This window comes from Apis cerana, linkage group LG5 (assembly GCF_029169275.1).
Source record: "Apis cerana isolate GH-2021 linkage group LG5, AcerK_1.0, whole genome shotgun sequence".
Lineage (NCBI taxonomy): Eukaryota > Metazoa > Arthropoda > Insecta > Hymenoptera > Apidae > Apis > Apis cerana.
Genome location: NC_083856.1, coordinates 11,251,606 through 11,268,231, shown reverse-complemented (window position 1 = coordinate 11,268,231; position 16,626 = coordinate 11,251,606). Strand labels below are relative to the sequence as shown.

Sequence of the window (16,626 nt, the reverse complement as noted above, 5' to 3'; positions counted from 1 at the left end):
AACAAAATTAATTTTTTTAAACGCCTCTTAATAAATATTTCTCAACTATCGAAATATCGATCGGTAAACGCGTATTTCGTTTTAACGTTGCATCATCGAGACGATTGTTTTTCATAAATTCGAAAAGGGGCGAAACGGAGCGAGTTTTTTCCTCTCCTCCTTTCTTTCTTTTCCTCCATTCGCGAGAGGAAATGTATCAGCTCGGAAGGAGAATCGAAGGAACGGCGTCGAGACACGAACCGTAACGTAATAACGATTATTATATTTCGCAACGAACTACTTACTCCCCCAAATTATCGATCACTTCCCCATCCTTCCCCGCACGATTCGCCGCCGTTGTCACGCCACCGCTCCCATAAACGGCGAATTACATTTATAATCGCGTCAACTCGTTTTATCGCAGCGCCGATGAAATTTCGTTTCGTAACGAAAAACCGGCCGATCGTCGCAACAGGAGAAATTTCGTCCCAGTGTTCTCCGAAGATCGTTCTTTTTTTCTTCTTTCCCCGCTTGTTGCAGGATGGACGCCCGTGAGAAACCGGTGGCCAAAGCTCAACACTCCTCGGACTCGACCGTGTTCGGGCGGCGGGCGTATTTCCGCACCGAGTTCCAGAACCCCGCGATCCTCGTGATCAAGGACGTCAAGAGGCACGACGCGGCCACTTACAGGTGCAGGGTCGACTTCCGGAAGGGGCAGACGCGCAGCTTTCGCTACAGCCTGATCGTGATCGGTAAGATTCATCGACCGCGCCAACGATATTCACATCTCACGACACGAACCAGTCTCTCGTAATTTCTGGCGTCGAACAAATTTAGTTGAAAAGGGTCGAAAAGGGAGAAGCGAGAGAGAATCGATCTCGCGCTTTGCGACTAACGCGTTAACGTTGTTCTTCTTCTCCTCCTCCTCAGCATTTCCATGGTACGCGGACAAACACATGCTCCACTTAGCAGAGTCGTCGTCGTCGTCGTCGTCGTCGCCCTCCCCTTTACACTCTCGACGTCGAGTGAAAAGTGCAGTTCTCAGCTGGCTCTAAGTCTGCTCAAACAAATGGCGGCCGTTGAAAAATTCATGAGCCAATCGAAGACGCCGCTCCCCTCTCCGCTTCCTTAGATTTCATCGTCGTCCACGTGCATCTCTGCTGTTTACGCTTCTCCCTTTAATCCCAGAAACGTGACCGCGAGTTAAAAACTATATAACAGATCCCCCTCTCTCTCTCTCTCTGTAAGGAGAAATTTCGACTTCGAGGATTCGATTCTCGCGGAGAAATGGATCGATAGATCGATAGAGGGAAACGTGCCATCGAGGAGAAGGGACGGATCGTGATAATTCTCCGAAACAAATTCCGCACATGGCACGAGAACCTTATTTATTTTAATAATAAATTCTAATAACGTATTCGTTCGACGAATTCCGGACGATCGTTAGAATCAGCTTAATTGATGTTCAATCCCCGAATAAAATTCCAAGATTAATTTATTATGCAGTTTTTTTCTTCAATTCAAATTTTACTTTTTCTAAAAATTTTCCCATTTTTCCATCTCATTATCGACTTTAGTTAAATTTATCCCTATTTGTTTCGTTGACATATAGTAATCTTTGATCTCGTTTAACTTATTTAGTAACAGGAAATACATTTAGTTCGATCGGGATGTCCCCTGTATAGCTCGCGGCTGGGAATATAATCTGGAAAATCCTTCTTTCCCATCCAGGATCGAAGAAAACGTTTATTTTTCGCGAAACTTGGACGCGCGAAATTTTGCAAAAAGAAGAGAGTCACGAAAAAGAGATTGGTCCGCTTCGAGCGAGGTATTTTCATCAGAGGAGATTGGCTCCCAAGAGTCGCTAGATTGCGTCCGTCCACCTTTTTATCGGTCATTTCCCTTTCTTTCATATCCTCTACCCTTATCCCCGACGATATTCGATACGAGTATCCATCCGACTACTTGTTTCTCGTGTTCCAGCAAACTTGAGACTTTGAGTTTCCTCCCTCTCTATTGTTTCCTTTCTCTTCCTCTCGCAAACGTCTTCGCTTCGCAGTGGCCGATAAAAGGAGTCGAGCGAACATCCGTATTCCGGAGGACGTTCCATTCATAAATAGAGTAACTGCGATGGTATTAAAGAAGGGAAAGAAGAACTGGGTGTGAGCGCAATTTTCCATTAAACAGCGGCGTTCGCGCGATTCTAGAAAAAGGCCGTCCGAGTTAAAGGGAGGAGAGCTCGATCATCTTTCCGTCGTTCGAATGGATCGTCGACATGCGGGGAAAGTGGACGGTTTTTGCCCGCCGATAAAAGTTAAGGGCGAGGGGGAGAGGCAGAAGGTGGAGAAACTCGGTTGTTGGCGAGGGAGGAGATGGAAAATTGTGAAAGGTGGGAGCGGAGGGTGAGGCGGGTGGAAGGAAGAATGGAGGATCTGCCCTCGTTAAGGAAATAATCCGCGGCTTAATTAAATACAGCGCAATTAGTTCTGCTTCTATAGGTGGATGCTGGCCGCGCACGGGGTGTCTCTCGAGTCCATCGCGGAATCTCTCCTCTTCGAGAACCTTTCGAACGAAAAGAAGCCTTTCTTTCCTTCCCTGTGTCTTCCTCGGAGAGGAATCGCCGGAGCAGATTAGGCCGAATTAGAATTTCAAAAATCCAACTTTCTACGTTGAACTCGAGTGAAAGTGGAGGGAGGAAGAGAAATGGGGCTGGGCTGGACCAACCCCGTCGTTAAGTTTTCCCTTAATTAACCTTCCCTCCTTTTATTTCCCTTTCTCTCCCCGACCCTCCATTTGCATTAACGTCCCTCCCCTCTCTGCACAACTCACCCGATCTTTTAACGAAACACGCGAGTATCGAAACGATACAGCGGAGGATGATCGGAAGAGGATCTCTGAGATCGGTTAAATAACTCTTCTTTGTTCGAACGAGCGGCAATTTCACTCGAGAAGCGTGGAGCAGCAATTTTTTCCGGGCTTTTTACCTCACATGCGCACACGCTTCCCTGCCCCCGTACGGGAAGTTTGTTCCCGAGGTCGGCAACCCTTTTCCCAGCCGAGGCAGGTGTAGGGCTGTGTTCCACGCGCCGACTAATGGAGAAAAATAGTAGAGCGAGGGGGAGAAAAGGAAAAAGTTGGGCGTCCATCGGCGGAGATGGCTGCACCGCGTAATCGAGCCTCTCTGCGGCGAGAATAATCGACCCCTCCTCTCGTACGAATACCGTATAAATTGAATCGCGAGCACTCTCGATGATACTCCACGGCTAACTGGACTCTCCACGGATCGAATTAATCGATCCACCGGCGATTACACGCGTGCCGCTTCCTTCTTGAGTGAAAAGAAAAGGGAAAACGTCGAGGGCCTCCTTCGGAATGGATGGATCTGTCGGAGATGTTGCACGAATATCGGCGCGAAGCCGTATGAATTTACGAGCCGGGCGTAAATCCTCCTCGGCCGCATCTCTCGCGACTGGAAAATTGGAAAGATGGTCAAATTTATTCCACGGGTATTGGAGCGAATTTTGAATTTCGCCAGAGGAGAAGTGGAAAATTTTTAGATTTTTCCCGAATAAGGAAAGATCGACGACGCTCCCCGTAGAGCTTGGAACAATAAAGGGAGAGGCATCTTAAATCCTGGCGAATACACTCCCCGCTATCTCGGCCGAGCAGATTAAAACCTGCACGTTGCGCGCATCGCGAAAGAAAGGAGAAAGAGAGAAATCGTTTTGCGATTTTATCGGCGAGGAGAAAAAATATCCGATTCTTCGTACACGCTTTGAGGATATCTCCCCGTTTCTTAATTGCGAAATCCAATTCATGAAACAATTGTGTCACCGATATAAGGAATAATAGATTGGTAATCACTGTTGCACCTCAATATGATATTTGACCTGTTGAAATTATAATACCAATTCCTCAAACACTAGATAATTTATACGAACAATAAAATATATTTCGTCTAATACGAATATACATTGTTACAAAGTAAAATGAAGCTCCATTTACATGAATTAATCGAAATAATCATCCTGAATTTATATCTTTTGTGATATTAGTAATCGATCAGAATGCAATGTCAATATTCAATAGATAAAATATTATAATTGATATTTATAGGAGTTGGTAAATGAATTGTTGATATGATTATTTTTAAGAATTTGAATTAAAAAAATGTCGATATTTTACAAAGCGCATCGCGTGATATTTCGTTGAGGTAGTTTTACAGGAATGCGGCACGATTTCCGGAACACCTCCGACGACGCTTACTTCGCACTCGGCGCGATCTTGGCGAACTATGCGCGCGCCGACAGCGGAGTTGCGGGCTAACAGGGCGTCGGAACGAGCGAGCGTTGTCACCCACCGTGTGATAAACTGGCGGCCGCTAACTACGCGAATTATTCCAAGTGGAGAGAGACTCGGGCGGCAACGCTCCCCAAGAAACTTTCCCAGATACGCTTCTTCTCGATTCAACCTTCCCCCTCCCGCCGAGATCGAGTAAAACGCACGACTCGGCAAACGTGTCGCTCTGTTCCTTCCGGCAAAAGTGTTTTACGACTGCGTTCATTCCCTCTTCGAAAAAGTTGCGCACGCTGGATTCCTTTTCTTACCCATTCGTTCGCAGAAGGGAGGAAGAAAGGAGGAGGGGATATCGGAAGCACAAGCGCGGGTAGCCAAAAACGGGCGGTAATCGCGTTAGTTCCCCTCGTGAGGCGAGCATTGCCACCTGTTTGCCACCAGCACCTGCACCCTAACCGCCGAACGTCCCCGCTCTCGAATGTAATTAGAATTGGACGAGGGAGCGGTTGCGTCCCGAAGATTAATCGATCGCCACGATTTCTTCGCGTTAATGGACGCCGATGCGGGCGGTGACTCGATGATTCGCGGAGGGAAGGTGTTTCGGGACACGAGTTTCCCGAGGTACGTGTGCCGCGTCGTCGTAGCGTAATGTTTCGCAAATATTGACGTAGAAATCGGCTCTTCCGTGCGCCGCCTCCGCTCTGGCCTCGTTTCAGCCCCGATCCGACTGCAGACGCCTAAATTGGCTCGATACATCCGACGAACGTGAAGCGAGTACATAACTCGATAAGTACACAAAATTTTCCTCGCCGTGGCACACACGCGAAACTCTCTTCCTTCTCCACGTTCCCTCGCCGGAATTCTTCGCCGATCGGATCATCGTTCTCGAGACATTTGGAAAAGAAAGCAATCATTATCTAACGAGATTCTTAGGGCGCAGCGAGCTCCTTCCCGACCGCTTCTCCGAGAAATTTAGAGAAATCGATTTTCCCGATCGGTCGAAGGGAATTATTTCTCTTGGACGTAATCTTCCATTTCCGGGTGAGGGAGAAGTAAAGGAGGAAGGGGGGGATAGAGAAATCCCTGGTCGAAGGGGGATGGGAAGCGCTGATATTCCGCGGCGAGGCGGAGGGTGCATAAAGCTGGAAGCCTGACGACCGGCCACCAGATTTTAATATTTGCAGCCATATCTCAACGGAAGCGAACTTTTCCCGGCTGGAAAACGGCGAGCTGGCTCTCACTTAAAATCACTTTATACGAATCGCGGCCACTTTTTATATTCCCACCTATATATACACACCCCGTGGAAAACTCGCGAAAATCCATTTCGAGCGGCGAATCCCGCCCACAACTTTTGGAAACGCCCGCATTATTCTTACCGACCCTTGCTCCCCTTCGCGTTATCCCGAGAAATCTGTCCGTCGCGTCAGAAATATAAGGGGGAGGGCTGCTCTCCGAAATTGGAAAACCCGCCATCGCCCTCGGTCAGCGAAAAAACTCCTCCCTTGTTTTTCGACCACCCCGTCCCGCAGCGAGGGAGAGGGCGAAGCGTCGGGGAAAAGACGGCGCGTTAAGCGATTCGCGGTGATTTATGGAACGCGAGCTCGTTTCCTCGCGATAAAGGGATCATTTTTGATCGTCATCTTTCTCATCGATCGATCAGAGCCGCTCGAACGAATCGAAACGAAACGAAGAAGATCGAGTCGCTTCCGCCATTATCTCTCGCATTAGTTATTTCCCTTTTTCCATCTACGTGTGTATATATATATATATGATACTAGTAGAGGGGCGATAATATATTTTACGATTCTTTCGTCGACTTGGCGCGTCCCTTAACGACCCCGGACGATAATCGAAGATTAATCGGCGGCAACGATACCGCGCGGCGATCATAATTCAATCTCTGTCCGGATAAAAACGCGAAGGGAGAGAGAGGGAAGGCGAAATTAACGAGAGGATAGACGTTTAGCGTTTCCGCCCGCCTCGCGATATCTCTCTATAATTAAAACGTCCGCCGCTTTGACTTATCGGCTCGAAAAGAATATATATATAATTCGAACCGGCGGAGGCGTGGCACGAGGGTTCCCTTTTCGCGGAATCCCGGCTAATCGACGTTGTTCCGAGCTAAGAACCGCGTCCAAAAGACGCGAGCCCCCCTCCTCGCGACGTGGAAAGATGAAAGGCGACGCGAGTCATCGAGAATTCCTAGCCATCTTCCCTTTTATACCCTGTCAAACGAGAAAGCCTTTTGTCCGTTGACCTCTTCTCCCTCGTCTTACCTTCCTTGCGATCTTCCTCTCCCCCTCGTTTCCATCCGCATCGCGCGGAACAACCAAACTTTCCTCCGATATTTTTCGCGTTTCCTCGTACGTGCACTTTCGAAAATTAATCGTTTGATGGTTGGATCGATAAAACAGTGTCGCCCTTTTCTGGTGGAAAATCGGGGGGGAAGATAAATTAGCGGAAGATGGCGAATTATCCGGACAATGTTAAAAGGATATCGGGGAGGATATCCTCGGGAAAACTGGTGGCCGTAAAAATTTAACAAGCACCTTTTGACGTAGCGGCGTGTGTAATGGAACAGTCATCGGCGGAGAAGTGGGTCGAAGAGGGAGGGGAGACGATCGAGCGGAAGGAAAGGTAGGGCTGAGGATAAAGGAGATCGTCGTCGATGACTCGAAACGAAATTTTGGTGGAGAAGTTGCAATTTAATAAATTCCGGGACGACTCGAGTCTAATATCGATCGTGAGTGAATAAGTTGGGAGGGAAACAGCCTTGGGTGGTTATCGGCGGGAGCGTGTTTTGTCGGAGAAGGGAGGGCACGTATGGAAAATGCTCGCGCGCTTAAAAAACGTCGCTGTTGGGTCTGCGCTGCCGGCATACGAAGTGGCATTCGGCAAACATCGCGCGGCTTTTCAACTCGGCCAAGCTTCGGGCTTGCGAAGCTTATTCAAATCGTCCGGAACACGGAAGATGAGGGAGGGGCGGGGGAGGACGGCTCGGTAGCCAGCCTGCCTTCCTTTCGCTCTTTCTTCTCTTCTTCCCCCTTCTTCTCCTTGCCCCATTGGTTTACTTCTTCCAATCTCCCTCGTCTGGTTCTCGCTCCTTTCAAAAAGCGATCGTGTGAGGAGGGGGCCGAAATGTTAATTATTATAAATATTTCTTGGGAAAAATCGTACTTGAAAAATTGAAAAGTCGTATCTCTCCAATTATTCGATTGCGAGATACGACAAAGTCCCCCTTTTATCCCGCGCTCGCTTTTTAAGAGTAACGTTTCGTGCTGAATCGACTCCAATTATCGAACGACCTTCCTCTCTTTTCTCCCTTTCCTCCCGAACGGGAGAAACGGTCGTTTCGCGCACGAGTTGCGGCGATTCCTCTCGAAAGCGTACGTATGTACGTTCGTTCGTCCAATCCCTTGGCGTCGATCACTCCAACGAATATTTTAAAACGGCACGACACGGTGTACGGAGCTCGCGGTCCGTTCGAATTCAGCGACGATAGTGGAAACTCGTGTACCTGGCCCCCTCGTGCGAATTTAACTTTTCACAATTGGCCGCGAAGAGGTCGAGAAGGAGCGAGGAGATGCAAATTAATTCGGAAGCGTTCGCGAGTTTCCGTGTTTTCGTCTCGAGACCGCGAAAATTTCGTTTTATTTCTCTCGTGCATTCGCTTTGTCGAAACGGATGTCGCTACACCGCTCGAAACCGTTCAAACTTTTATTCCGTCTCTCTCTTTCTCTCGCTCGTTTTCCAGCAGAGCCAATAAAGGAGAGCTGTTTGATTAACGATCGAACGTCGGGCGGACAAAACAGATTGGAAACGGAACGACAGAGACGTTACTCTTTCTCCCGATACAATCCTCCTCATTATTTTTATCGTCCGGCGGCGATGTCGATCGAGGGAGGGAAAGGAAGAGAGACTCGAATTTTCGTGGATTCTCGAGATGCTAGCTTTCTCGACCAATTTGAAAATAAAATTTCACGTTTTTATCGAAATCTTGGCTAATTTCCCGTTGGATCTCCGTTCAAAATCCGAGGAAATTTCTGGAAATTGACCTCCCTCCGTAAATTTTTCCAACGAAATTTCAACGTCGACGAGCAAACGTCAAATTTCGAGATCTCGAATAGCTCGGTTGTTAATCCGCGGAGAAGGAAGGATGTGGAAATTGACGAAAAATTTGACACGGGTCCTTAAATTTAATTCCATCTCCGCTGCTTGAAAAGGAACGCGTTAATCGCGGATACTTTTCCCAGCCCGTCCATTCGCCAAAGTATGATGCGTTTTAAACATATATATAGACCGAGGCAAGTGATTTTTCTCCCGGATGGAGGCAGAATTTCCGTTCTCTCCTCCAGGGCTCCCTTCCTCTAGGTGGGTGTGTTCGTGCTCGTTCCTTTGGAGATGGTCGCGCGCGAGAGGATAATCCAAGATTGCCGCAGACGGGGGAAAAGAAAGAGAAAAAGAAGAAAAGGAGCAAAGCGCGGCGAAGAAAGACTGGGGGAGCGGAGGGGAGAGGAGAGGGGGAGAAAAAGAAAGAAAGAAAGGAAAAAGGAAGGGAAGAGACGTAAGGCAAGAGCGTAAAAGTCGTATTTGCAAGAACGATGCGGTTTCTGCATCGCAGAAACGGGGTAACGTTACGTTACGGATGGTAATCGTTGGATGGGGATCGATTTCGACGAAATCGACTGTTGAAGCGGGGAGATGTAACGATTCGCTCTTCTCCTTTTCCTTTTTCCACGAATCCATAGATGGATACGAAACGAGGAATAAGAAAAATGGAGGGAGAGCGTGGAAAAATGTTTGGTGGCCGCGGTATTTATTAAACCGTTTATTCAACGGCGCATTTGTTATTCCGCTGGTCGGCCGATTTTTTTTCCTCCTGACACACAGCCACGCCGTGGAACAATAAAAATGCAAATAAAGAATTGTTCGATCGAGCAACCAATGGCATATAATTATTATGCGGAAGTGTATTCCATAAATCGTAAACCCGATCCCGACTCGATGAATAACGAAAAAGAAAATATTTTAATTGATCCCCGATCCGATATCGAGTTTCGAAATTCGGGAAAGGAGAGGAGGAAGGGAATAATAAGCGAATTTTGCATAATTTCGTGTACGAAGATGCGATCGTTCTCCTCTGTCGGGTCAGTGGGTCGTTTCTCCCCCCACCTCCACCCATTTTTCTGCGATCGATTTCGCTTTTATAGTTTTATATTTTCGACCTCCTCCTCGGCTATTTCCACGGTATACATACATATATATATATATATTATATGTACTCGTCGGCGCGTATTTATACAAGCTCGGCGGATTGGATTATTTAAAATTTCGTGGCGGCCGATTAATTGGAGCGTGACGGGCGTCCATTTAATCGGGATAGATCCTTAAATATTTAAAAAGCGGAGCGGAAGAAGCGGTCGTTTACGGGGTTGATCAAAGCCGGAGATCAATGGAGCGAAGATCCTCGATAGAGAGAGAGAGAGATATATCTTGCGTGTCGATAAGCCGAAGAGAGAATCTACTCCAATTTCTACTCCGTCGGATCTTAAAGCTTGCCCGTCCGACCGCTCTCTCTCTCTTTCCCTCTCGCCACTCACGATAATGTTTCTGCTCGTTCCGACACCGTTCGCCTGTTACTATTATCGGGGAGCCATTCCCTTGAAATTTAACACGCTTCCCAGTTGTCTGACTTAATAGCGGCAGCTCCTATCCGTCGATGCGCCGCATGCTGTTTCCCTCAACCGGCGATTCACGCCGAGACTTGCCAGCCTTCTCTCTTTCGTTCTTCGGTGTAATCGATCGATGAAACGAGAGGAAGGAGTCGGAACGAGAATTGTGACGTTGAACTCCGGTTTAAGCGCGACCGTTTTCAACGGTCGAATTCGAAGCGTAATTTGGACGTCGAGAACGGCGCCTCCTTCGTTCGAGATGCAGGTAAAATATGGAGGGGAAAGAGGAAGGAAGGGATAAAGTTGGCGAACCGCATTTTCTCGGATCCACGCAATGCGGTTTCCGAAATAAACGTTTCCATTCGTCGCTCGCGCTAATTTTCCACCATAACGCCGTCCAATTTCGTGGACGCTGCAACCAACGATCGTTGTAACCCCTGTTCTCGAAAAAGGGGAAAAGAAGGAAGAAGGGGGAGATGGCCGATTGTCCACGCGTTGGAATGGAATCGGATTTCTGAGAACGAGATCCACGGATATACGAGGCACGCGTACTCGAAATTAACTCGATTAAAATTGCGCCGCTACCTCCGACATTCCTCCACCTGCGTTCCTCGTACCGCTCTCTTTTTCCTTTTTTCTTTTTTTCTTGCTACCGCACGAATAACTCGAGTATTATTCCATCCTTTAAATCGGAAACGCTGGAAATTAAAAAATACTCGTTCTATAGCGATCGATTGGTTCAATCGTGGATCGAGTATACATATAAATATTCGTGGGACGGATTTGGATAGAAAAAAATTGTGCATCGAAATTAACGATCGAATGAAACGGAATTGTATTAAATCGAGCTGGTTATCGCTATTTTTAGCAAACTTCCGATAGGATCGATCGACGATTCTATACTTTACGTTTATTTCCGATGTTCCGCATTAATACGATTAAAGAGATGTAAATAAAGTATCGTTCGAGAGGCCGTTACCTTTTCGAGTACGATAATACATTAATCCACGAGTTAATCCTCCCTTAAAGAAGAAGCTTGCACAGGCTTTATTGCCCGTTAAATTTATCATAAACGGATTAAGTCTGTCGCGGTTGAACACGTTGAGGGCGTGGATTCGGCATGTTTAAAATGGAGCGACACTCAAGGTGATACAAAGCTGTGCGCTGCTAAATTGGCCGTCAGAGGTTGCGACAGAGAGAGAGAGAGAATTGAATGGCCATGGTTAGTGGAATACGCGTAAAGCGAGGGCAGCCTCAGATATATGCGCAGCTATGCTACACAGGGGTGCCTATTTTCCATCCAGCCCTGAAATTATCGGCACAGCCTGAGCGAGGTCCATTGATTACCGCTGGTAATTGCCATTACAACCCCCATCTACATCTTTCGCCATCCCTTCTCCCTCTCTCTCTCTCTTCTCAGTGCTCCACCCTTCTCTGCAGCCAACGTCTCGATGTATTCTCCGTATTCAAAGTCGACCGTTTCGTCGAGCGCATCGATTCCTCCCGATTTTATTCGCCTCTGGTTTTTTTTCATCTCGCGCCTAGGACTCGACACCCGTCCGAAGGACGTGATCAATCAATCGATTGGGCGCGTTGCGACGGCACAGGCGTGGAATCCCGCTCTGCTTTTTCACCGATACTGGCAATTATGGATCGAAAAACGACCGATACACGGATACGTAAATGCTTTACACGCGCGCGTTACACGTAGGGATAAAATTTGATCGCGGTCATAGAAACGAGTTTTCAACGGAGAATCTCCCTTTTGCTGCTTGATTAAACTGCTTTACAATCTGTAGATCCCCTCCTCCCCTGTTTTCCCCATCATGTTCCCCCATCACGAAGAATCTACGCGTTCCTTATTAGATTTACATTTTAATTGAATTGAAAGGAAGAAAGGGTCGTAAATAGGCGAGATTATTGTATGAAGAAATCGATGGACAGACCGTTTTAATCCCGTTTTTTCCTTTTTCGATCGGAATTTACGATTCACGGAAGGAGCTTAGGCGAATATATCTCGGCCGGTCCGCAAGGACCGTAACGTTATTTCGGATTTGGCGCAGTTTACGACTCGAGGCTCGATCGTTCCGTTCGAACAGAATCGAATAACCGTTCGCTATATCCGCTTAAAGCAATTTTTTGAGTGACCAGCGATCTTGGTATCGATCCGCGGAAACCGGTATTCTCCAAAAATTCGTCCGATAATCGTTTTGCCAACCTATATTTTTTTTCTATTTCCTTGTCTTTCTTCTCTCTCTCTCTCTCTCTCTTCTCCGTTATTTTTCCACCAAAATCGGGAACAAAAAAAAAAGAATCACGGTTCCAGCCTGTACATTTTTCGGCTTCGAATAACATTGGATATACGCGGTGCATCGACCGACGATTCCGATGTTAGGCAAAAAATTACAATGGAAAAAATAAAAAAGAGAAATAAAAACGCGCGATCTAGGAACAATATATCGTGATACGTTCTCGATCCTCGTCGTCGGATCGTGTTCCTTTTTTCCTCGCTATTTTAAAAAGTATCTCGCTATTCTTCCCTTAATTATGAATTCCATGCAACAAAGTTTGCAGCTCGAAGCTTTCGAACTTTGGTTCGAAAAGATGGGAGAGGAAAAAAGTACGGGAAACTTTTAATATCGCGATGTAATATCGCAACAAATAAAAACGTTTCGACCAAAGATACATACATATATATATATATTCATTTGGACGTACATAGAAATATAAGTTTGGAATAAACTTATCGACTAAACGGGACGATAACGAGGGGGGGAAGAGGAGAGAGAGGAACAAAAGGTAGGTGTGTCTCGTAGCAGGTAAGCTCGCTGATAAAGCGTCGAATAGCGTTTGGACGTGTGCGGAGCAAGTTGGGAAAAATAACGAAAAAAAGGGGAGAGAGAAATATCTAGGTTGGTTTATCCGACCTCTCGGTTTTTTCGGAGAAACGGAAATATTCCCGGGCAAAAAATATCGTCCCCGTTTAATCCGGGCACGATCGTACACACCTAGCCCGACAGCGAAAGGCGCGGGATACGAATTTTCTCGTCGCGAGGGGAAATCACTCTTTAACGTTTTCCATCGATCCTCTCCAACCCCCACTTGAGAATTTTCTTTCTCCTCTCTGTCTGTTCCAGTGCCGCCGGAGCAGCCCACCATTCTGGACCAGTGGGGGAGGATAGTGAACGGGACGGCGGGGCCCTACGAGGAGGGCGACACCCCCTCTTTGACGTGTCGCGTCACCGGCGGTAAGTAACGGGCGCGTGAAATTACGCGCGTGGTCCTCTTTCCTCTCAATGTAAACTTTGATCGAATGATCAATAATTATTATCATCGAAATCCGTCCCAAGAGATCCTCCCCTCCCACTTAACCGGTGTTTAACCGGATTGGATCCAAGTTGGATCGTTGAAAGGGAATGAAGAATCGCGAGAGAAGGTGGAGGAGCGAGTCACCGGTGTACACCCGGTTATATTAGATCAGCCAAGTTTTTATCGACGAAGGGAGAGCTAAGTGAAAAGTTGCACGTTCGGAAGAACACGCGGCGGGCCGCTCTTGCAGGAGGATCGAGCGTTTCTCGAGTGGAATAGAAGAGAGAGAGAGAGAGAGAGGAAGCGGCAAACTACCAAGGTTCCGCTGTTTACTTTGGCAACTGGATCTAAATTTCTGTTTATAACTGCGCCAACTTCTCTCGGCTGCCTTAAAAGATTATTTCTTCCCTCTCTCCTCTCTCTCTCTCTAGACCTCGCCTCCGAGATTAAATACGGTTAAGGTGGTGCCCCCTCCGTGTCGTCGGATTTTTCATGGCATATCACCGGACGGAATTACAACGATAATAAAAAATAAACAGACGACGATGGTTGGAAGACTCTGTATACGCGTATATATATATATATATATTTATATCCGCGAATCGAACATCTATGCAGGAACAAACACGGGGGGATTCAATGCTCATGGCTCGATCCCTACGCTCGATGAATACATCGAAATTCGTAGCCGGGAAATAGCCGGCGTATGCATATTCGATGGGAATTGCATCGATGCCGCGCATCGATCATACGCACTGCGGCGTATAAATTGAATATCGAGAAGATCGGCTTATCCTTAACAATACGGGGCTCCCTCTGCAAACGATCCCCGAGAATTTTCATTTAATTGTAAATCGTCTTTAAACAGGGACGGAAGAATGGGAAGGGGGAGGCGTTCCCCTCGCTCCCCTCCCTTTCGATCGAGCTGTTCTTTTTATTTTTCTTTCTCCCTCTCTCTCTCTCTCTGTCTCGTCTCCTTTTATTTTCCAACGCGCGACGATTCGAACAGTTTGGAAATTTATGTATCCGAGACCGGTCGGTGTATCGATAACCGATATCGTTTCCGGCCGGCACAAAGCGAAATTTCGCGATTTTGATGTTTATTCGATTCCGCCGACAAAGTTTCGCCCTCCCTCCCTCCCTCTCGGCTCCCTTCTTAAAGGGGGGGAGGCCGCGACAACTTTTCCACCGCGGTATCCACCGGCCAAGATTTGCAATTCAATCGAAAATGGCCGCCCCCCGGTGCGAAATTACGCCTATACTTTACCGATTAAATGTTAATGCGGGGAATCGACGATGCAGCTTATTTACGGGAGAAAAGCTATCTCTGGGCCGCGAACGATACGAACGTTAGATCCGATTATTCAAACGAGACGTTGCTATATGCACGTACGTGTGAGGGGGCGGCCGTGGCGGAAAAAAGGGAAAGGAAGAAAAAAAATCCATACTTTATCGCCGCCCTCTCGTATTCATCCCCGTCCACTTTGCGTGTTTGTACGTTTCGAAATTCGATATCGATTCTGTTTGTTCCCCCTCGTGCGGAGGAGGAGGAGGAGGTGGACGAAAAAAGAAAAACGTTATTTCGCGGATGAATAATTTAGCCTCAATTTTATTTTTCCGCCCGGTTCCTTCTTCGTGTCGGATTTGTCGTCGTTGGAAATTCCGAGAAGCACGCGTTAATTTTCATTGGCTGGGCACGGTTTTAAAAAAAAGGGAAGGACAAATATTATCCCAAATACTATCCCTTGCCTCTCGAGTCGTAATTGGCCACGAAAATGAGATCTCTCCTTTCCGATCGTGCATTCGGTCTCTCAACCGCTCCGTTATACGCGATTTACAACTTGGGCCTAACTCTCCTCCAACCCGTCCCGTTGCGTTATCTATAATTTATGGGAACAGAGCGGTGAGAAAATTTTACGACCGCCCGCGGGATTTACTGCCAATTACTCGGCTTCGTGCCCGGAAAGAATCGAGGGTCCTACTCGAGGGTGTGTACGAACCGCGCCTAAAAGCTCTCTCGCTGGCCTCTCGAGCACCCTTCGCACGCACGAAATTCCAAAAGAGGGGCTGCGTCGAGAATAGTTTCGAGTCGGATGATCGAGAGGATTACGAGCCAGTTTCACGCGGTAAACTCGGGGGATAATTATCGAGCGCAAGGAGGAGAGATTCCTTTTCCCCCCTCCGCACGATGCACTTTGCCTATTTCCCCGAGGTGCGTCGGTGGATCGCGATCTATCTCCGCGTCGTATCGGCCGAGTGCGGCCAATGTTTATTTTTCAATCCTCCCCCGCGAAACTGCGGCAACCATAAAGGATATTAAAAATTATTTATTATATAGGATGAATCCGGTTCCAGTCGAATTTTCCCCCTCAGATTACCAACTCGACCCGGTTGATTTAAATTTCACAAGAATTTTTAATCTCTCACATTCGGAGTTTTACTGTCCGTTAAGTTTTATCTATTATTAGCTTAAACACAGGTTATTAAATCTTCCCTCGACTCGGATATACAATTCGAAATTTCCTAGAGCGCGATATCTATACACGTGTATATATATATATATATTCGTTAAAGGGAGAGCAGAGACGGTAAGTCGAGCTTATCGACACTTCCTTCTCCGATAATCCTAAATCAAGAGGTCTCGAATCAAGGAGGCGATGAAATGAAGAGAGCCGGGGGTTTGGAATAGGGCGCAAGATTGAATAAAGGGGCCCCGTGGGGAAGGAGAAACTCTCCCTCGCCAAGAATCTCTGGAGAGTGGCGGTATTTGCCTTGAGTAGAGTTCGAACCTGACGGTAAACTTGTTAGATGCGGGGGCCAAGAGTGGATCCCCCCCTAATCCTGCGAGATATCGTCCGGTACCCGCGGATTAAAATCCTCCGCTTTAGTGGCCCCCTCCTCGGTGTTGTCGTCGTTTTAAAGGGAGGAGGCAGTTTGGATGTAGTCCGGCAGTTAAAGTCAACGCCAAGGGGCCGTTTCCAGGACCTAACCCCGGCCGAGGGTTAAAGCCAGACCTCTAAGCACTCGTGCAAACGACCTTACGAACCGACTCCATCCGCTGTGTGCGTATCGAGAGAGCGAGATCGAAAATTATCGCCTCCTGTTCTTCGTTTTCTAATTAAAACGGCAGGAGAAAGGCGGCGCGGGTTAAAACGCAATCCGGATCGACGAGCGTCGTCGAATAACAACTACGCGGAGTTAATCTAAGCCGAGGGAGGGGATCAGCCTTGCAATTTTAAGTGTCGCGGGGAGGGGCCTGATTAAATTGCGATTCGAGCACCGCGGTATCGTGAATAACAATGCGAAACTCGGCCTCCCCTCTCCCCGAGCCATTATCCTCGTCCCGTTTTTGGGGAACGAGTTTTTC

The 16,626-nt window shown here is 47.4% G+C and overlaps 1 protein-coding gene across 8 annotated transcripts in view; it reads left to right on the top strand.

The window, feature by feature from the left end:
• The window catches only part of LOC107997785 (nephrin), a 153,360-nt gene that overhangs the window by 95,135 nt on the left and 41,599 nt on the right, over positions 1-16,626 (top strand). For 7 of the 8 annotated variants that reach the window (XM_062075265.1, XM_062075259.1, XM_062075263.1 and 4 more), the window contains 2 exons: positions 520-731; positions 13,088-13,198. In XM_062075265.1, coding sequence (XP_061931249.1) covers positions 520-731; positions 13,088-13,198 — 323 coding nt within the window. The remainder of the gene's footprint in view (positions 1-519; positions 732-13,087; positions 13,199-16,626) is intronic. The other variant, XM_062075261.1, reaches the window with a different exon arrangement.